Source organism: Anomaloglossus baeobatrachus, chromosome 4 (assembly GCF_048569485.1).
Source record: "Anomaloglossus baeobatrachus isolate aAnoBae1 chromosome 4, aAnoBae1.hap1, whole genome shotgun sequence".
Classification (NCBI taxonomy): Eukaryota; Metazoa; Chordata; class Amphibia; order Anura; family Aromobatidae; genus Anomaloglossus; species Anomaloglossus baeobatrachus.
Genome location: NC_134356.1, coordinates 78,464,067 through 78,486,882, shown reverse-complemented (window position 1 = coordinate 78,486,882; position 22,816 = coordinate 78,464,067). Strand labels below are relative to the sequence as shown.

Sequence of the window (22,816 nt, the reverse complement as noted above, 5' to 3'; positions counted from 1 at the left end):
GTGGCATGCAGAGCCCAACTCGCGAAAATTGTGTCACTGTCCAAATATTTCTGGACCTAACTGTACATATGTTCACTTCTCAGTTATTGCAAATTATAGCTAACCTAGAAAGTGATGGACACAGCAGAGTCCTGTACAAGGTGCAGTTCTTGGTAAGAATTCCTCTGTACATACGAAATACAGTCTGATTTATACCGAATCCTACAAAAAAAATGAGTGTATATGAGGAATACTGTAGTAAAATAGGGGGTAAAACCTGTGTGTAAGAAACCCAAAATAAAATGTTATCTGCCAATAGTATTTGTTATTTCTGCACAGTCTTCTGCTTCAGGGCTTGTGAAATCCTACATTAGGCTATGTGCGCACTAGAAATGTGAATTTTCTCAAGAAAATTTCTTGAGAAACTTCTGGGAGTGGAAGATTTCCGCACCTGCGGAAAAATCCGCGGCAAAAACGCATGCGGATTTGCCGCGGATTTACCGCGGATTTACCGCGGATTTACCGCAGGTTTGTCCCTGCAATAAATAATAAAGATAATCGATAGACAGATAATGGATAGAGGGAAAGATGGATAGATGAATAGATAGATAGATAGAGGGATAGATAGATAGATGAATAGATGAATAGATAGATAGATAGAGGGATAGATGGATAGATGAATAGATAGATAGATAGATAGATAGATAGAGGGATAGATGGATAGATAGATAGATAGAGGGATAGATGGATAGATAGATAGATAGATAGATAGATAGAGGGATAGATGGATAGATAGATAGAGGGATAGATAGATAGATAGATAGATAGATAGATGAGAAAAACCTATATAATGTTCCACCTCCCTGCATTTTCTAAGCTGGCACCCTTTAGTGACTTTCATGTGGCACTAAAGGGTGCTTAGCCTTGTATTTAGCCATAAAATAAATAAATAATTAAAACAAAAACGACGTGAGGTCCCCCCATATTTTGTAGCCAGCTTGGGTAAAGCAGACGGCTGCAGCCTGCAGACCACCGCTGGCAGCTTCACCTTGGCTGATAATCCAAAACAGTGGGCACCCCACGCTGTTATTTTAAATTATATAAATAATTTAAAACAAAAAACGTGCGGTCCCCCCCATATTGGATCACCAGCCAAGGTAAAGCGGACAGCTGGGGTCTGATATTCTCAGACTAGGGAGGTCCACTGTTATTGGATACTCCCCAGCCTAAAAATAGCAGGCCGCAGCCGCCCCAGAAGTGGCGCATCCATTAGACGTGCCAATCCTGGCGCTTTGCCCCAGCTCATCCCGCGCCCTGGTGCGTTGGCAAACGGGGTAATATATGGGGTTGATGCCAGATGTGTAATGTCACCTGGCATCAAGCCCTGGGGTTGGTGAGGTCAGGCGTCTATCAGATACCCGACATCACTAACCCAGTCAGTAGTAATTAAAAAATAGACAACAAAAAAAGTTTTATTTGAAAAAACACTCCCCACATAGCCTCTTTAACCAATTTATTGAAAAGAACAATCAATCCACGTCCGGCGTAATCCAATAGGGGGGGGGGGGTCCCACGGCGATCCATACCATAGTCGCTGTCCCAGTCAATGAAGAACAGAATGTTCCCCATTGGCTGGGAGAGCAATGCAGTGACCTGAGCTAACATCAATAGGTCAGCTCAGGTCACTGCAGGGGATGACGAGCGCTGCCATCAGGAGCATAGATGAGATCATTACCTTCTGTGATCATCTCCTGTACTGCTGACGTCAGCGCTGTCACTGACTGCGTTGTCAGAAGTATCGCGAGAGCCCGTGACGTCACCGCTAGTGACAGTCTCGGGCCGCTCGTGAGACGGGCATAGACAGCGCTGACGTCAGGAGGCAGGAGATCGTCACAGCAGGTAATGATCTCACCTCCTGACAGCAGCGATCGTCATCCCCGCGGCTCCCAACACTGCAGGATGTCACTGTCTGCCTGCGCTGCCGCGTGACAGGCTGCTGACACTGCGGGCAGACACTGACACCCTGCAGTGCAGTGTCAGTGTCTGCCTGTGTCAGTGTCTGCCTGCGCTGCAGCGTGACAGGCTGCTGACACTGCGGGCACACACTGACACCCTGCAGTGCAGGCAGCCGCGATGCTGGAGCAGGACACAGACTGGCACCTGGAGGTCGCACGGAAGTGCTTCTGTGCGGCGTCCAGGGATTGTGACGTCTGCTCCGCTTCCTCTTCCTGGCATAATGACATCGCTTCCTGCAAAACCGCAGGCAGCGATGATCATTCCCGCAGGTAAATCGCGGCTATTCCGGTGGTATACCGCACATCATTGCTACCTGCGGAATACCCCCGGAATACCCCCGGTACCTGCGGAAATTAATGGACATGCACATTTTCTCAAGAAAGTTTCTCGAGAAAATTTTCTCAAGAAATTTTCTTGAGAAAAATCCGCACAGTGCGCACAACTATTTTTTTTTCTCATTGAATTTCATGGGAAATGTCTGCACAAAGATTGCAGACATTTCTCAAGAAATTTCCGGGGCAAATCCGCGGGTAAATCCGCAGGTAAAAAGCTCTAGTGCGCACATAGCCTTATACTGCACTTCTGTTGAATATACTGTACCTTGTCAGCGACGTCGCTGTGACCGCCGAACAATCCCTCCTTCAAGGGGGAGGTGCGTTCGGCGTCACAGCGACGTAACAGCGACGTCACTAAGCGGCCGACCAGTAGAAGCGGAGGGGCGGAGATGAGCAGGAGGTAACATCCTGCCCACCTCCTTCCTTCCTCATAGCCGGTGGACGCAGGTAAGGAGATGTTTGTCGTTCCTGCGGTGTCACACATAGCGATGTGTGATGCCGCAGGAACGACAAACAACATCGTACCTGCAGAAGCAACAATATTAAGGAAAGGAGCGATGTGTCAACGATCACCGTTTTTGGACGATTTTGCGATCATTGATCGTCGCTTCTTGGTGTCACACGCTGCGATGTCGCTACTGGCGCCGGATGTGCGTCACTAACGACGTGACCCCGACGATATACCGGATGTCGGAGCGTGTAAAGTGACTCGCCCACCCCAGGGCTTTAGGACACCCGGTGCCGGGCCGGACTAGTCCGGGGGTAGTCAGCGGTGGCAGGGCCCGGCTCCGTGACCCTGGCGGGGTCAACTAATATGACAACTGCTGGGGATGGTGATTATAACTAAGTTTATGGAAGTATATTCGTGACGCCACCTGTGGATTGCGGCTATGGAGCCGCCGCTGCTGGATAGGGCCTCCGGGGCTGATGTAATGGCAGCTGGGATGGTTCTGCTCCCCACAGGTGGAGCGGTAACCCGGGGCAACCGTTGGTGCTTGTAAGAGTCTATGATGGTTTTGTGAATGGTGCGGTGCAGGGCCGACAGGGCAGTGAAAGGAACAGACACAAACAGGAGTCTCTTTACCTTCTTTTCTTTTACTTGGCAACAGTTTAGTCCTGGGAGACCGTCACAGGTGGTAAGGGTGATCCGGCCGTCCTGGAAATACCTGGGGTGATCTCCTTGGCCAGTCGAGTAGTGAGGCCTAGTCCCTGCTCTTTCTCTGCTTCTATAGGACCCTGCAATCCTGGCCCTCTTGCTGCTGGGACTTGTGGTACGTCCCTTTCCCCGTGTGGTAGGCTGCGCAGGCCCTCTCTGGTGCTTCTCTGCTGGAGTCCACACCGGGCCCCTGTGATGCAGCTGGACCTTCGGGTTCTTTATGGGGCCAGGGGACCTGCAGCCCTCCTGCCCATCGGATTCGGCTACCGGGGATGGGTTTTACACCCTGGCAACCACAGACTCCGACGTCTGATGTTTTGTTGCGTGCTCTTCTGAGGCGAACAGGTTCTGACCTGTCCTCCTCTAGCGTCTTTTCTCCGTGCCTCGCTATGGCTCCTGCTTTCCTGGGTTGATCTAACCTAGCCCCAGCTCACAAGACCGTACTACTCAGCTCCTCTCTCCTTGAACTTTCCTCACAGACTACCTAACTCCTCCCTCAGGTCAGAGCTTAAGGAAGTGCTCCCTGGAACTCCAGGTTTAGAGAAACGGTGTTGGATGCTGGTACTTATGTCGCGGGCGGAGGAGGGGACGCCGCGCTCTCCCACTGCTCGGGTCCGGCCGCTGCTGCTGCGGTTGCTGCTGCTCGGTGGTGGCTCGAGCAGTGGGCCGGATCCCGGAGACTCGAGCGGCGCTCCTCGCCCGTGAGTGAAAAGGGTGGGGATTGGATTGTGGGGATTTGATTATTGTCCGTGACGCCACCCACGGTTGTGGTGATATTGGTGACACCACCGCTGCTCTGGACGGGGATCCCGGGAGTGATGACTGGGAGCAGCTTTGATGTTAGTTCTCACCTCCGTGGGTAGGGGGTAGGTTGTCCCGGGGCCCGGTGATGGGGTAGGGATGGATGGCAGGCGGGTTACGGGGCCTGGTGAGGTGCAGAGTCGCGGGGGCAGCGCTGTGCCGCACGGAATGGGGGTACTCACTCAGCCAATGATGAGGACACAGTTCTCGGTAAAACACACGGCTGGATGGACGGGTCCCACAGACGGCTGCGGTGTTGTTTCTCCCGGCAGGTTGATGGTGACTGCCTTTCCCTGCACCTATGTAGTGTAACGGTTTCAATGGGTTCCCACCGGTAACCCGCTCCCCGGCTTGGATGTGGGCCGGAGGAGTCCCTTTTGCCCGCAGGCTCTGGCCCTGGGAACGGTAGCCTTGGCGGTGGCTGTGTTTCCCTCTCTCGGTTGGACTGTTGCCTTCTGTCGGGACTTGGCTGCTGGGAAACCCAGGAGGTTCCCTTCACTAACGAATTTGGCAAATTCATGGCGACTCCTAGCCTTGCCGGGGTCCGTAAGCCCCTGCCAGATGGTGCTGGCTTCTCTTTGCGTACCGGTCCGGTACTGCCGGGCCACCGCCCGTCCACAGTCTTTACGGTAAACTCCGATAGGCCACTCCTGCAGACGGTCACCACCGTCTGCCAACCTTGCTGATCCGTTCAGGCCACACGCCTGGACCAACTTCAGGCTGCTTAACTGCCACTTTACTCCTCTCTCAACTCTACTCCTAACTGATCTCTCTCCACTCCTCAACTCATCTCTCTCCACTCCTCAACTCATCTGCCTTACTTTTCCCGCCTCCAGGACTGTGAACTCCTCGGTGGGTGGGGCCAACCGCCTGGCTCCACCCTCTGGTGTGGACATCAGCCCCTGGAGGAAGGCAACAAGGGTTTTGTCTGACTTCGGTGTGCCTGACCGGGAGTGTGGGGTGTGTTGGTGTTGTTCTCTGTGGCCCCTGGCTTGTCCAGGGCGCCACACTTACTGGCCAATAGACTTCCCCAATTACCTCCAGGCTCAGCATTAACCCTTTGGAGGGGCAACACTAGCGTGGCAACCAGATGCTGGGGCGCCACAAAAGCACCCTTAACACTTTGGTGAATGGAGTCCTACAGGTAAGTTTAACCTATCTACTGGGACCAACTCTGAAATATCTATTTTAATCTTGCAGGAATGGATGTCTTAAATAATACAATAGAGGACATGATCAGTACCACGCTCAGGGAACAGTGGACAGAAGCTGTCATTGAAGTGACGGATACAGTGCTGGCCGTACATCACAGAGAGGTAACTCAACAATTGTTATCCTAACTAAAGATACACAAGACAGGCCAATAATACAGTATGTGTCACATGCTCATCAGAACAAGTAAGTTCTCAAACCTATCCATATCACAGGGAACATGTCCTGCCCGAACAATTGGGCGATTGCAGCCAGGTACACTTCACTATAAAATGCTGCAGTATATCAGAGAACATAAACTTTGATATGCTGGCCATGGACGTAGGCCGGTTTCACACTTGCGTTGTTTTGACGGGAACGGGTTCCGTCACAAATGCAGTACAGCTCATTTATTTACAGTGGAAGCGCGACGCCATGCTATTGTGTGCTTCATACACTACCCGCATGTGTCCACATGGTGTCCAGTTCCCGTCAAAACAACGCAAGTGTGAAACCGCCCTAAGTGTCTTGGCTGACTAGTCTCAGCAGGTCTTCAGCTAGCTTCTTACCACCACAATTCCTTTGACTAAAGGGTGCTTTACACGCTGCGACATCGCTAGTGATTGCTAGCGATGTCGTGAGCAATAGCACCCGCCCCCGTCGTTCGTGCGACATGTGGTGATCGCTGCCGTAGCGAACAATATCGCTACGACAGCATCACACGCACATACCTGTTCAGCAACGTTGCTGTTGCTGCCGAACAATCCCTCCTTCAAGGGGGAGGTGCTTTCGGCGTCACAGCGACGTCACAGCGGCGTCACAAAACGGCCGCCCAATAGAAGAGGAGGGGAGGAGATGAGTGGCCGGAACATGCCGCCTACCTCCTTCCTTCCTCCTTTCCGATGGACGCAGGTAGGATGATGTTCGTCGTTCCTGCGTTGTCACACATAGCGATGTGTGGTGCCGCAGGAACAACGAACAACCTGCGGAATGAAACACAAACAACATTATGATTTGGAGCGACGTGTCAATGATCAACGATTTTTGCCATTTTTGCGATCGTTGATTGTCGCTCCTAGCTGTCACACGCTGCGATGTCGCTAATGACGCCGGATGTGCGTCATAAGCACCGTGACCCCGATCATACATCGTTTTCGATGTCGCAGCGTGTAAAGCACCCTTAAGAGGCCACACATAAGAGAAGAGACCAGTGATCTGACAGCTGGCTTTGGACTGGCCTCAGACTAGGCAATCGAGAAACTTAACGGCTATTCCAAGTATATTTACACTGAAACACCAAAGCACTTCAGTGTAAAACACACCTGGCCGCAATCATGCATCAGGTGTCTGTGGTTCAGGCATCAAAAATCTGATGACAAGTTCCCTTTAAAGGAGCTTTAACGCTTTAGCGTGAAATGGCATATATACGTCAGTGCTTGGGTCAGCCTATGTGTAGGAGACTCCAGAGCTGAGCTGCTTTCTTCATACTCAGCAGATGCTTGCTATGTCCTATAACCGGAATTTGTCTCCAACAGCAGCAAGCAGAGATGAGATTCAATTTCTTGTGTTAACCATTTACATACTGCTGATAGCGGCATTTAAATGGAGAAGTTGCTGTTGTGAGCACATCAGTCCCATAGTGATTGATGGATGGATTACTATGGCAGCTGAGGTCTACTGAAGGCAAAGACGATTTAGATTCTATACTCCAATACAGTGTGTCATCAGTCAAGAGGGGTGGGAGCCAGCACTGTTTTAAAAATGGCGTGCGAAAAATTAAAAGTGTAAATTCACAAATAATTCCAACTGTACCACAATGCAAAAGTGAGATTTTTAGCAAAAAATTGATCAACCTTTTGAGTCACCACTGCCACGTCACAGCAAATCTCAATAGGGGGGTCCTACTCTATATTTAATATTTCCATTGTGCCATGCGGCCTCAAAAATTCATTAAAAGTAGAACCATATTAAAGCAACAGATTTACCTATAACATTTCAGAAACCACTTGCATGTTTGCCAGGAGAGGCAACCACGAATAATGGTAGCCCAGGTCCCAGCATGTGCAGCGAACGCCACACACACCATGACAATGTCAGAACTAGCCCTCACAGTGCCAGACCAGGGTCCATGAATAAAGGCGGAACAGGCCCAAGTAAATGGTGCTTAATTACAAAGCCTGTAGCACATTGAAAATATAAATATAGAATAGGACCCCCCTATAGATATTTGCCTTGACGTTGGCAGGGGCGGCTGGGAGCATCTGTGTACCTTGCTCCATGTTCTGTTATGTATTGTGTTGTCATGCTTGGTAAAATATTCAGTCCCCTCTCTATATCAGTGTTTTTCTTGGATCCCAGTAACACCAGAGTACTGATATAGTGGGGAAGAGCCTGTTTAGGCTCAGTATTTTTCCATGTCAGGCGTGCTGGTATTTATTAGGGTTTTTACGGCTGCAAACAGTGCTCTTTCCTATCCTTTCCTATAAAGATAGTTTGGGCCTCATCTTTGCTGAATCAGTTCTCTTGCTACGTATTGTGTTTTCCTATATCACCGTAATCTTTACATGTGGGGGGCTATCTATATCTTTGGGGACTACTCTGAGGCAGATTAGCTTTTCTACATTTCTCTCTGTTAAAGTATTTAGTTCTCCAGCTGTGTCGAGACAACTAGGTCATTGTAGGCTCGTCCCACGGCTACTTCTAGTTGTGTGTCAGTATTAGGTCTGCAGTCCAATAAGTTTCCAGCCACTTTGGTTATTTTCTGGGTTCTGAGTTATTGCTCTTTTTCTGATCCTCCTCGGTCACTGGATCATAACAGCCAGCCATATACAGAGCACTTTCAAGTGAGGGAGGGCAGGGTTTTTTCATTTTTTTGTTTTGTACACACTACATCTGATAACCCAGTTTTTATCCCCCAGTGAGAACCATTAAAACTGCAAGCGGCTCACACTGGGATGAGCACCGAGCGTACCTGAGCACACCGATGCTCGCTTGATTAGTTTGCATACATAAAGCACTTGAACTCCAAACGAGAACACTGATTTTATTTGTAAAGTCCGTGTTTGGTACAAACATACCAAAGTACCATGCATATGATAACAGGGACGGGAAACCCTGAGTCTAGGGGAGGGGAAGATTGTGATCTCTGACCAAACCTTCCGCTGGCCCCTGCCTCCCCTGACCACCCTACATAGGTTCCAAACCTATGCGCCGAGTAGAATACCTAGCCCTGGCTAGATCCTAATCTGGGCCCTAGGTAGAGAGCAGATGGACTGAGCGCTTACTCACCCCAACGAATCTCTCCAGAACACATATGGGAAAGTATATGAACAACTTAAAAGCGCTGTGGACTTAATAGCGCTATATAAATTAATAAAATTATTATTAATTATCTCCAGGATGACTCTAGGAGAGGTACAGCAACAAACAGCAAAGTTTCTTCAGATGAATACAAGCCGACTGCTTACATCCAAGGCCTTTATAGGAATATAAGTATCATCAGCAAACACCAAGGGGAAAAGGGTATTTAAGGACACAAGGGGAAGTGATAATGATTAACAGCTGAAGGGTGAGGATATCCACAGGGTTGTAAAAGAAAAGGAATCAACCCCAAGCATAGAAGATATATAGGATACCATTGACAACACAGCAAAAAGAATAGAATGTCAGAGAGCAGTTTGTCTAGCCAAATGCTGCAAATGTCTACAGCGACACCACAGGACTGTTTGTCAACCATAACACACCTGTGACAGTAATATATATATAATATATATATATAATATATACATATTTATATATTATATATATATATATATATATATATATATATACATACACACACATACACATACATACATTAGAAGGCAAGCAGCCACACAATAAAGGTAGGAAAAGGAAAACATGATACACCTTCCTACATAGCACACTCAATTCATATGGAGACAAGGAGAACAGACAGAGTGTAATGCAAAATAACACAATTTATTAGGACACAGGACTGGCACAGAAGGAGATGAGCGGCAACATCAAAGGCATGTGTGTGACAAAAATGTATGAAAGATTATACAACATACAGTATGATATCACTTAGCAACCATGGTAATATAAACATGGAATGCTGTGGAGATGGCAAAATAAGTATATATATAGCCAATATACATACACAATAACAGCCAGATACAACGATAAGTGGAAATAATGGTATAAGCACAAAATGAGTGCCCCACATTAATCATGTATCGGACATAGCCAAAGCCATCAGCACAACACCCATGGTAAGGTATCACATAGCAATTGCAAGAGATGAAACATGAGTGCTGATGGGGAATTTATGATGAGGCAGATATATAATAAATGCCAATACGCATAAGTAAAGCAGGAGTCATAGACTGTAATGTGAATACAATAATCCCACACTGCGTATACATCAAACATAACCCATAGTAGCACTAAATAATGATGCTGTTATAGGAATACAAGTTGCAATTGCATCACATAAACCAGGTCGCAATAACAATGATCATGGGTCAGACATTAAATAAAGAGCAATGGGCGCAGGATCTAGAATGGAAAAGGCATACCCATAGACACACACAGCCTGTGAGTGGCAGCAAAGAGGTCCCCCTAGAGACCCCGACGCATACGTTTCACGATCCAATAAGTGTGATCATTTCATCAGGGGGATAACCACGCTGTGAGTAAGACATGCTTTTAAACATGGCGCAGGACCTCCCTGATCACTCCCCCACTGACGTCAGCACAGACCGCATCACAAGAAGTCCCGGGCTCCAGAGTCTCCAGCAATCAACGCCCATCAGAACAGTATGCGCATGCGCGGGAATGAGGACGCGTCACTCACATCCCGCGCATGCGCAGAGGCGATTAAAGATGCCGAGGAGACCGGAAAGTATACCCGGAGGTGCAGCTGTCAGGCGCAGAGGGGAGGGACCAGGGAGGGAACATAAGACAGAGGTGAAATAGATTGCACGGACATAGAATACAATACAGATGATCTTTAATCTTGAATATAAATCCAGATCCGTGATCCCAGTCATATGAAATATAAGTGAGTGCCATGCAGAGGTGTTCAGCGCTCCTAAAGAAGTGCCAGGAGAAATTTGTTACTGAAATTAAAAACAAAAAAGTATATAATTAAAAACGAGGCACTTAAAACCAGGGAGACAGGAGAAAGACAGCGCATTATCACAAAAATGGTGCAAAGCTGAGATGTTCATTTAACCCCCTAGGGGACAGTGTTCCCAAGGTGTAAATCCAGCGAGTTTCACGTTGGGCTAGAATTTTACGTACATTCCCTCCCCTTGCGCCCCCATGGATAACATCAATACCCCTAACAAGTAGGGATCTAGGGTCACACGCATGGAAGGCACGAAAATGACGTGGAAGGGTCTTTAGGCTGGAAGTATCATTATTCCCCCTAGGCCACTCACCTAATGTCAGATGTTCCCGTTCGGTCCTCTGTTCTCCCCATGCTTGGCTTACAGATGTAATTGCAAAATGCGAGAAGCCGCTCATGGCCTCCTGCCGCACCACTGCACTATTCAGTTACCTCCATTAAAGACGCATATGCAACTGACTTTATTAGCGGCTTTATGGCTGGTGCCCTGCATGCATCACGTTTTTTATTTTTAGCTGCATACAGTTACCTTATCAGATCAATTATTTCACCTTTCTTTGGGGGGGTGGGGGGGTGGAAGTAGTTCCTTTAATGGAAAGTGTGGAAAGTGCTTAGAATGGTGCAGTATTGGATTCATGGAAATGAGTCAGCACTCAGCAGGCCAGAGAAGTGCCTAATATAATATACTTATCCTTCTTCCAAAGTCAGCACCATTAGAAAAATTAAATGGGAATCTTTTCAAGAATGTGGTGGAGGCTTAATGGTGATGCAGCAGGAGGACTGCAGAATAGAGGAATTACTAATGAACGTTCGGTCCAGTGTAGGTCATTTACCAATGCAGGAAAATAAATGTAGCTAATAATTGCTTCCTACAAGCACTATGCATTATGTGCCTATATTTACTTGGCTGCTTTTTATGTAAGCACTGGTACCTGGAACACGAGAAGCAGCTATTTCTAAAGGTGGCTTTACACGCTCGACATCGCTAATGCGAAGTCGTTGGGGTCACGGAATCTGTGACGCACATCCGGCCGCATTAGCGATGCCGTTGCGTGTGACACCTATGAGCGATTTTGCATCGTCGCAAAAACGTGCAAAATCGCTCATCGGTGACATGGGGGTCCATTCTCAAATATAGTTACTGCAACAGTAACGAAGTTGTTCCTCGTTCCTGCGGCAGCACACATCGCTCCGTGTGACACCGCAGGAACGAGGAAGCTCTCCTTACCTGCCTCCCGGCCGCTATGCGGAAGGAAGGAGGTGGGCGGGATGTTCCTCCCGCTCATCTCCGCCCCTCCGCTTCTATTGGGCGGCGGTTCAGTGACGCAGCTGTGACGTCGCTGTGACGCCGCACGGACCGCCCCCTTAGAAAGGAGGCGGTTCGCCGGTCACAGCGACATCGCCCGTCAGGTAAGTACGTGTGACGGGTCTGGGCGATGTTGTGCGGCACGGGCAGCGATTTGCCCGTGTCGCACAACAGATGGGGGCGGGTACCCACGGTTGCGATATCGGTACCGATATCGCAGCGTGTAAAGCGGGCTTTAGACTAGGACTCCGTAATGTCATTCACAAGTCTGTATAAATCGCAGGATTATCAGATGGCACCACAACTGTAATATTTTCCCATGCAATTGCAATGTTTAAAGGGTTTATGACAGGTTTTTTATTTCACTTGGGAAAAAAGTCCTAGTTATTTAGTGATTTTACTTCACTGTATTGGGCACAGTGAATTCTACTTGGTACATGAATAGGTGGGTGGCTGTCTTAGGGGTGCTTCACACACAGCGAGATTTGCTAGCGAGATCACTGCTGAGTCACGGTTTTTGTGACGCAGCAGTGACCTCATTAGCGATCTCGCTGTGTGTGACACTGAGCAGCGATCTGGCCCCTGCTGTGAAATCGCTGCTCGTTACACACAGTGCTGGTTCATTTTTTGGACGTTGCTCTCCCACTGTGAAGCACACATCGCTGTGTTTGACAGCGAGAGAGCAACGATCTGAATGTGCAGGGAGCCGGCTTCTGGCAGCCTGCGGTAAGCTGTAACCAAGGTAAATATCGGGTAACCAAGCGAAGCGCTTTGCTTGGTTACCCGATATTTACCTTGGTTAGCGTCTGCCGCTCTGAGGCTGCCAGTGCCGTCTCCCTGCTCTCTGCACACGTAGCCGGAGTATACATAGGGTAAATAAGCAAAGCGTGTGTACTCTGGCTAGGAGTGCAGGGAGCCAGCGCTAAGCGGTGTGCGCTGGTAACCAAGGTAAATATCGGGTAACCAAGCGAAGTGCTTTGCTTGGTTACCCGATATTTACCTTAGTTACCAAGCGCAGCATCGCTTCCACGCTCGCTGCTGGCTGGGGGCTGGTCACTGGTCGCTAGTGAGATCTGCCTGATTGACAGCTCACCAGCGACCATGTAGCGATGCACCAGCGATCCTGACCAGGTCAGATCGCTGGTGGGATCGCTGGAGCGTCGCTAAAGTGTGACGGTACCCTTAAAGATCTACAGGAGGCAACAATACTGAAGAATGGCAGGGGTGCAATTAGTGAGCCCTTTATCCTAGCTATGCCAAGGTATGTGTAGGCCCTTTATGCTCAGGATCTTTATCCTAACTTTATAAACCCTATATTCTAGCTATGCCCAGGTATGTACAGAAAATCAAAAAGGTCCGTGGAGCCTCTTTTAGGACTCTCGACACGGAAAATAGCCATATATCCCTCCGGGAAGGACCTAGCCAAGGAGTTGCTCTTTTTAGGAGACCACCACAACCACCATATTGAGTGGCCCTTTTAGTCGATATCCATCTCTTGACGAGTTTTAAGATATGACAAGGGAAATACCAAGGCCAGGTATCCATCCACAGACAGCTGTTTCGGGGTATTGCCCCTCATCAGTGTGGTGTAGGATTCTGGCCATGTGGGAGCAATGCCTAGTAGACCAACAAGACAAAACAATCACTGATTTCGGGGAGACCAGCCAGAGAAAACACTGCCGGCAGCCAACAAAGGCGCTCAACACAGTGAAATCCTAGGTGCATTACCGCCTGGGACATATGCAAATCAAAAAGGTCTGTGGAGCCTCTGTTAGGAGTTTTAATATGGAAAATAGCCAGATATCCCTCCGGAAAGGACCTAGCCAAGGAGTGGCTCTTTTTAGGAGACCACCACAACCACTATGTTAAGTGGCCCTTTTAGTCAATATCCAACTCTTGACGAGTTTAAAGATATGACAAGGGAAATACCAAGGCCAGGTATCCATCCACAGACAGCTGTTTCGGGGTATTGCCCCTCATCAGTGTGGAGTAGGATTCTGGCAGTATACAATGAGGCAGTATGTCTCAAAATAACATCTATGGGCTCAGTGTTCAACATTTTTTGCTAATATCTGATTGTTATGCTGTTTATATACAGTGGTTCAAAAGTTACCAACTTTCTAGGATGACATTGATTAGATTAATGTCAGTCACTATGGCGGTAATTCTCATCTTTTTACAAAATATCACAGTTTTTCTACTTGTTTTCTACCCTGCGTTTTATAGGCTGCAGAAGAGGAACCTGTCTGGCAGTGTCAAGTCCGCTATGTGACATTTATGGGAATTGGAAAAGACCCGCACACATTTGCGTTAATTATGGATACCGGCAAACAGTGTTTCCAGTGCACGGTGTTTTGGTGTGAACCGGACGCTGGTCATGTATCTGAGGCGGTACAGGCTGCATGTATGGTGAGTGCTATACCTGCTTCAAAGATTAATGTGCCATTCACCACAACTTATATCATGTGTGTTCCTGGATACAAACAAGGGGATGACATGGTTCTGCTCTGTATTACAGGTAATCTGACAGCAGGATTTACCCCTTTGAGGTATTAGGAGCACTTTATGAGCTGCCTATACAATTTTTAATGATCGATATGTTAAACATAAATGCTACATGAATGTGTTTAAAAACACTATTATATCCTCCTTCACTGCGGAAAGCAGATCAGTCAGTGACCGCTGCCAGTGTTTGCTACATGACTCACAGAATCAGGCTCACAGCAGCGTGACTAACATCCCAGTGTTCCGGGAGAGCAGAGCAGGAGCAGAGAGGAGACAAGGAAAAAAACCTCTTCTTTCCTCCCTGCACATGCTGAGATATCAGTCATGCTGTTGTGGGTGTGATCCCAGCCTCATGTATTAATGACTGAGAGCGGTCGCGATTTAGTCCGCATCCTGCAGACAGGAGGGGCAGGGAGATATAATGTCGCGGGCGGAGGAGGGGACGCTGCGCTCTCCCACTGCTCGGGTCCGGCTGCCGCTTCTGCTGCGGCCGCTGCTGCTGCTCGGTGGTGGCTCGAGCGGTGGGCCGGATCCCGGGGACTCGAGCGGCGCTCCTCGCCCGTGAGTGAAAAGGGGGGTGATTGGTTGTGGGGGTTTTGATTATGGATATTGTCCGTGACGCCACCCACGGTTGTGGTGATTTTGGTGACACCACCGCTGCTCTAAACGGGGATCCCGGGAGCAGTGACTGGGAGCATCTTGGATGTTAGTTCTCCCATCCATGGGTAGGGGGTTGGTTGTCCCGGGGCCCGGTGATGGGGTAGGGATGGATGGCAGGCGGGCTACGGGGCCTGGCGAGGTGCAGGGTCGCACGGCACGGTGGTACTCACTCAGCCCAATGATTCACACAGAGTCTCTGCTGAAACAAACGGCTGGATGGACGGGTCCCACAGGCGGCTGCGGTGTTTTTCCCCTGACCACAGGTTGGTAAAGTAAGTCCTTTCCTGCACCTTCCGTACGCTCCTCCTGCGCTCCGGTTTTCAGCTGGCTCCCCGATTCAGTAGCGGTGGGCCACCGTCCAGCCCCGGCTACCTACGGTTCCACCAACTGTCTGCCCGGCTCCCTGCAGACGGCCAGTACCGTCTGCCTCACTCTCTGCTGCACGAGGGCCCTAGGCTCCAACCTAGGCCCCAGTCTGCGTCTGCCTCTCTGCAGACCTCCTCTCTCTTCCTCTCCTAGACTTGTCTGGGCTTGTTTCTTGCCTCAGGCCAGCTAAACTCCTGGGTGGGCGTCTTCATCTCCTAACTCCGCCCACCTGGTGTGTCTGTCTGAGCCCGAGGAAGGAATCAGGTCACACTGGGGATGTCTGCTGTGAAACTGCTGGGAGTGGGGGGGTGTTGGTGTTGTTCTCTGTGGCCCCTGGATTGTCCAGGGCGCCACATTCCCCCTTAGTTAAATGCAGACCGTCCGCGGGCTGCCCGTCCATCATCGTTTTATTTTCACCAACTGAAAAATATAAAAAAAACGGTAACAGACATACAATTATAATAACTTCTTCCCACATCGGGAGGTACTCTTACTTAAAAGTTACGGTTGCAAACGGTTACGGCTTCCGCTCTCTCCCACCCAAGCAACCTGGCCCTGATGCTGCCCCTAAGCAAACAGGCAGCACCCCTTGACCCCAGTCCAGCACAAGTTGCCCGAGCGGGTTCTGTCCTTTTCAGGGGACCCACGTCCATGGGGAGCCCCTGAAACCCCCAGAGGATTGCCACCGGTTCCGGTGGTGGCTGGGCCCCAGCCTGCTCCACTGCGGGCCCTTCCTCCAATCTGCCTCTCCGGAAGCGGTTACGGTGAAAGCCACAACAAAACATTTTTATTTACATGCCACAAGTTTGTGGTTGCCTTGCAAGTGCTCAGGCTCGTTCATAAGTAGTTTCTTATGTAACTTTTTGAACGGTCCCCATGGGGACAATGGTGCCGGCAACAACCGGTTTCAATCAGCAGTAAATCAGATGACTTCATCGTAGATTATTTACTTATCATTCTTTTTCATTCGTTAAACAGCACTCTGTTGGTCCCAACGGGGACAACTTTTAGGCGGAGGGCCGCCGACTTTTACTGCTCAACAGTCCATTCTCAATCACGAGGCTCTAGTGCCACCTTCACATGGTGCACCGCTGTGGACCCCGATGAAAGCTCGCTGCGGGTGATCTTCTTCCATATTCATGCGGGCATGCACATCCGCTCTACACCCCTCTCGGGCATCGATCTCCCTGCGCAGCTGCCGTTGCCGCCGCTCCCAGTATGGAGCACTTTTTGCTTGCTCCGGTTCAGCGTGTGTGGGGGACGGACCCAGCCAGAGTCCCTCCGTGTCGGCTACGACCGGTACCTTCAGTAATAAGGGATCCCGCTGTGACATGGCCTGCTCTGCCTCCTGGCAGCTGCATCCCCGCCGTGCCTTCGGTGCATCTTTGCTGACGGCCTCAGCCTTCGGCTTCTTCCATGGAAGCGGATCAGGGCGGTCACGAGCTTCTGCTGCAGGTCGGTCCGCCGGGGCGGATTGGCAGGGTACCGCTACCGGTGGTGGTGGTGGTAGCGGGCCTAGTGGCAGGGCAGCAGCAGCCAACACGGGTAGCGGGGGAGGTAGCAGGGCGAGCGGGTATGGACCGGGTCCCTCAGCCGCGATGACCAACCCACTAGGGGTACAGGGGCGTGGGTCACTTACCCTCCCATCCAAGACTCCCTCCACCTCGCGTCTCCGTATGGCCGCCACCACTTCCGCCATGTCAGCCTCCCACTCCTCCAGGAGGAGCTGCATGCGGACCTGCAGACGGCTGCTTAGCTGGACGGTCCGGACTTCCACCCATGCTGCGGTGCCAGGCGCGGGGACCACAGTGTTGTCGGTCGGACTCAGCATCCTTAGCAGCGGCCTCTTCCAGGAACCAGTAAATGGCCGCAGGGTCCTGGCGTCCCTGCTTCCATAGCCGCGCTCACATGCGGCCAGCCACCATTTCGTCCCCCTTAGCCTCTTTCCGGCTCCTCCTCTATCGGGGCGGGGTTTAGGCCTTCGCGCCTCCACTACTCGAGAAGACGCTTGAGCGGGAACTCTTCGCGCCCAAAATGGCGGCTTTTCAAATTTTCCGGCCGGACACCTCCGGCGGTCACACAAGGCGCACTTCCAACAATCGGTAGAACGGTAGGATCCTGTTCGTGACGCCAAGTTGTCGCGGGCGGAGGAGGGGACGCTGCGCTCTCCCACTGCTCGGGTCCGGCTGCCGCTGCTGCTGCGGCCGCTGCTGCTGCTCGGTGGTGGCTCAAGCGGTGGGCCGGATCCCGGGGACTCGAGCGGCGCTCCTCGCCCGTGAGGGAAAAGGGGGGTGATTGGTTGTGGGGGTTTTGATTATGGATATTGTCCGTGACGCCACCCACGGTTGTGGTGATTTTGGTGACACCACCGCTGCTCTAAACGGGGATCCCGGGAGCGGTGACTGGGAGCAGCTTGGTTGTTAGTTCTCCCCTCCGTGGGTAGGGGGTTGGTTGTCCCGGGGCCCGGTTGTAACGGGGTGCCAGGGGTGCCTCCGGCCTTGTAGTCGTGGCCCTTGCTGTCAGGCTTACCCCTGGTTCCGCCGTTACTTTGGGGACAGGAGATGTTGTGGTGGGGCAGAGTGTGGTGGTGCAGGTGTTGTCCGGCGCACAAACACTCTTCAGGCATGGTTCGATGCAAATAACAAACATTCTTTATTCTTCACAAGTCTCCACACGAGGCAGTAAAAGGTGATGTTACGCTTTCTTTAGCTGGGGGAAAGCCTGTCCTTGCGTCCCCTCCAGTGGTGATGTGCCTGGCTACTCCGCTTCACCCGGCTCCCACTTCTGGCTACCCACAGCCCGGACCCACACCGGACTGCTTCACTCTATGAGGTTCCGCCCCCGCTCCTCTCCGGCATCCCTGTTCTTCAGCTCCCACACTCTGCCCCGGCTCCGCTGCTCCGCTCCCGTCCCCGAGACAACTGTCCTCCTGTTCTGTACTTTCCTCCACACCACTTTCTCTTCCCTCCCCTTGTTTCTGCCGGCTCCTCCTCCCCACTGTGGTGACAGCCGTCCCACCCGGCCACTAGGGGGTACCCTAACACAATATACATTCATATAAAACATTTTTCTTAATAACATTTCCGGGTTAACTGTACTCCTTTGTAAGGGGTCTGCCCACCCCCTACATACCTCCCCTCTTAAAGCCTGAGCCTCCCGGCAAGGCTCCAATCTAAAATCACATTTTAAAACAAGGCAAAGTCATGTTTAATGAAACTGCGAACCTGTCCACAGGAGGGTACCCGCAAGAGGGGGCACCAGTCCAGCGCCCGGAGTTCCTCCTGGAAGCTCCCGGTCTTGGTCGTGCCCGGAGGCTTGGCAGCGCTCCCGGTCTTAGGTGGTAAACGGCAGGAACACAAAAACTTCTTCTCAGCGACGCAGAGGAGCCCCTGGCTCAGTCCAGCAGCAGGCTCTCTCCGGGCTCAACAACTGTAACGGTTTCAACCAACACACCTTCTTCCGGCTCGGAACAACGCCGGTGTCTAACACAAAAAACAGGCCCGCCATCTTCCGGTCTTGGTGCTCATTCCGGATGGTAGGCCCGTTGCCACTCAGCTCTCTGGGCTTGCACATACTCGGACAAGGACTGCCCGGGCAACCGGCGCAGCCTCCGGAAAGGCTCGTAGCTGATGGGTTGCTCCGCTGTTTCAGCCTCCGGCTTTGGCTCCTCAGTCCCCGACGGGGGTGATGGGGTCGCTGCGCGGGACGGCGGCGGGCTGCCCATAACAATAACCGGATGGGTGGTGATGTTCTGGTTAATCGCCAGCACCGGCGGGGTTCCCTTCTCCGGATCAGTACTCTGCCCGGGCATGACTGACGGAGCTACAGCCAAGGTACTTCGTGGGTGGGAGGTTTCGGCCAATACCGGTCTTCGCTGTGCTCGTCGCCGGTTCTGACATTCCTCCCATTCCACTTCTTGCTGCCATTGAGCAGCCTCCTGTGCGGTGGGCATTCGGGTCACCCCAACCGCAAAAAGACCTCTGCAGCCCACTTCCCTCAGGAACCGTACCTTCTCTCCTTGGTACAAAGTATGTAGTCGCTGTGGGAGGCCTTCCGTGTCTAGGTTGACTCTATTGTAGAAATAGTCGTCACCGGTCTCTCCGTCCCGGATGAAGCCGTACCCCTCCTTCTGGTTGAATTTCACCACCACTCCGGTGGTGTACTGGTGCTCAAACTCCTCGCCCCTGGGACCCGCCATCATCTCCCGGGCGACGGTCTCGGCGAGCAGCCGCTCCTGTACTGGGTCCAGCTCAGGTGACGGGGATCTTCGTGTCGGTAGTGGTGACGGCTGAACTGGGTCCCAGTAGAAGCCCCACTCGTCTTTCTCCAGTTTCCGGGCGTGTATTTCCTCCGGAGCCAGAGCTTGACCAAGTGTCGCAGATCCCACCGCGACTGGCGAGGGTATCTCCGGGCAGGGGTATGGGGCTCCCAGCATCCGACTCCCCGACGGTAGCTGGGCGGTGTAGGTCGCCCGGACCTCTGTGGTGGTCGCTCCAGTCACGGCGTCCCACGTGGTCACCCAAGTCACTTTTGTGGCTCTTCCCGGTCCTCCGGGTACAGCCGGCAGATGAGCGGGGAATCCCTCCGCAGACGCAAACGGCTTCGGGTAGCTCTTCTCCAGGCCAGGCGCAGGGTGTAGTCCCTCGGCGTTTTCCATCTTGCTTGGGGAACAAGGCTCAGATAAAGGCGTCAGGGTCGGTGGAGAAGCTGGAGGAAATGGAGGCGGGCTTACTTTTCCCGCTCTTGGGCATACTCCACCCCCAGTCTCACACTTCAGGTCAGCCCCTCCGCGGCGGTACTTCTTTCTTCTTACAACACCGCCCACTCCACATATCTTCGTACGTGCCCTGGGACCGGCACCTCCCCTCTTTGGGCAGAGTACTCCGAACTTCTTTTTCGGCACCGGCCAGCCCCAGGCTCTTCTTTTGGCGCCAACTTTTCGCGCGCTTTCTGCATCTTCACAGACGACGGCCATCTTGCCGCCATCTTGTGCCCGGTCCAACGCTGCAGGCACTGCTTCTGTTTCCCACCATGGGATCGGGAATCTTCTCCAATAGTCCGGATCTTGGGCCCTAGGCACCACTTGGTCTCCTTCTTCTTGGAGCGGGACCCCTTGCATAAGATCCGGATCCTGCCGACTACGCCACATGTAACGGGGTGCCAGGGGTGCCTCCGGCCTTGTAGTCGTGGCCCTTGCTGTCAGGCTTACCCCTGGTTCCGCCGTTACTTTGGGGACAGGAGATGTTGTGGTGGGGCAGAGTGTGGTGGTGCAGGTGTTGTCCGGCGCACAATCACTCTTCAGGCATGGTTCGATGCAAATAACAAACATTCTTTATTCTTCACAAGTCTCCACACGAGGCAGTAAAAGGTGATGTTACGCTTTCTTTAGCTGGGGGAAAGCCTGTCCTTGCGTCCCCTCCAGTGGGGATGTGCCTGGCTACTCCGCTTCACCCGGCTCCCACTTCTGGCTACCCACAGCCCGGACCCACACCGGACTGCTTCACTCTATGAGGTTCCGCCCCCGCTCCTCTCCGGCTTCCCTGTTCTTCAGCTCCCACACTCTGCCCCGGCTCTGCTGCTCCGCTCCCGTCCCCGAGACAACTGTCCTCCTGTTCTGTACTTTCCTCCACACCACTTTCTCTTCCCTCCCCTTGTTTCTGCCGGCTCCACCTCCCCACTGTGGTGACAGCCGTCCCACCCGGCCACTAGGGGGTACCCTAACACAATATACATTCATATAAAACATTTTTATTAATAACATTTCCGGGTTAACTGTACTCCTTTGTAAGGGGTCTGCCCACCCCCTACACGGTGATGGGGTAGGGATGGATGGCAGGCGGGCTACGGGGCCTGGCGAGGTGCAGGGTCGCAGGGGCAGCGCTGTGCCGCACGGCACGGTGGTACTCACTCAGCCCAATGATGCACACAGAGTCTCTGCTGAAACAAACGGCTGGATGGACGGGTCCCACAGGCGGCTGCGGTGTTTTTCCCCTGACCCCAGGTTGGTAATGTAAGTCCTTTCCTGTACCTTCCGTACGCTCCTCCTGCGCTCCGGTTTTTAGCTGGCTCCCCGATTCAGTACCGGTGGGCCACCGCCCAGCCCCGGCTACCTACGGTTCCACCAACTGTCTGCCCGGCTCCCTGCAGATGGCCACTACCGTCTGCCTCACTCTCTGCTGCACGAGGGCCCTAGGCTCCAACCTAGGCCCCAGTCTGCGTCTGCCTCTCTGCAGACCTCCTCTCTCTTCCTCTCCTAGACTTGTCTGGGCTTGTTTCTTGCCTCAGGCCAGCTAAACTCCTGGGTGGGCGTCTCCATCTCCTGACTCCGCCCACCTGGTGTGTCTGTCTGAGCCCGAGGAAGGAATCAGGTCACACTGGGGATGTCTGCTGTGAAACTGCTGGGGGTGGGGGTGTGTTGGTGTTGTTTTCTGTGGCCCCTGGCTTGTCCAGGGCGCCACAATAACATTGTTTTTAAATTCTAATAACTCTTAGGGGGGAAATCCTGCTGATATGTTTAGCCTTTACCCTTTACCTTTTCACCTTCTATAAATGGTTAAGACTTAAACAGGTCCAAGGATGGGTAGCTTGAATTTTGATATAACTGTGATGTCACATGAACTTATATTTTGTCACCAGATGCCAGATCATCTATCTTAAAGGGTCTGTCCACTATCTGTAAAAACCCCTTCTGTAATATAATATTGTGACGCCCTGGCCTATCAGGTCGTCACAAGGGTGCAGTGCAATCTGCCCTTCTGCATGGTACCCGCTCCTCCTTGGTTACGGGTCCTGTCAATTTGGTGTTGCTACCATCAGGTATACCTAAATCCTGAGGAACACTCTGCACCACACCCACCAACCACCCATTGGGCAGCCTGAGGGGAATAGGGCCACCCAGATGGAGGGATGGAAGAGGGAGGGCAGAGATGTCAGTTGAGTAGTAGTTGAGCAGGGAGACAGCGGTAATAGGACAGGTCACGCTGTGGAGCTGGACTCCTGTACCTGTCCCAGGTGCCAGACGTTGGCCTGGCCAGAAGGAGCTGGAACCCTAGTCGCAGGGGGTAGTGACAGGGGGCATGGTGCTGCTACAGAGAGCAGGCCGGCTGCCTTGTGCTACAACCGGGCAGGGGCCAGGACACGACGGGTTACGCGGACCCTAGGCTGGGAAGAAGCCCAGTAATTCACACGACGGGAACGGAGTCTTCAGGAACCGTTCCCCTCCCGCTCCAGAATCGGGGCACTAGCGCAACAAGGGGGATAGGACTTCCCACAACTGTCCAGAAAATCCCAAGCGTGAATCCTGAGAGCAAGCTCACCCTGCTAGCCACGTAGGTGAGCGGGACCGGAGTAGTTTTAAGCGAAAGGGA

The 22,816-nt window shown here is 51.9% G+C and overlaps 1 protein-coding gene across 1 annotated transcript in view; it reads left to right on the top strand.

The window, feature by feature from the left end:
• Window positions 1–22,816, top strand: part of APBB3 (amyloid beta precursor protein binding family B member 3) — a 168,085-nt gene that overhangs the window by 138,413 nt on the left and 6,856 nt on the right. The window contains exons 10-11 of the mRNA XM_075344434.1: window positions 5,488–5,603; window positions 14,145–14,327. Coding sequence (XP_075200549.1) covers window positions 5,488–5,603; window positions 14,145–14,327 — 299 coding nt within the window. The remainder of the gene's footprint in view (window positions 1–5,487; window positions 5,604–14,144; window positions 14,328–22,816) is intronic.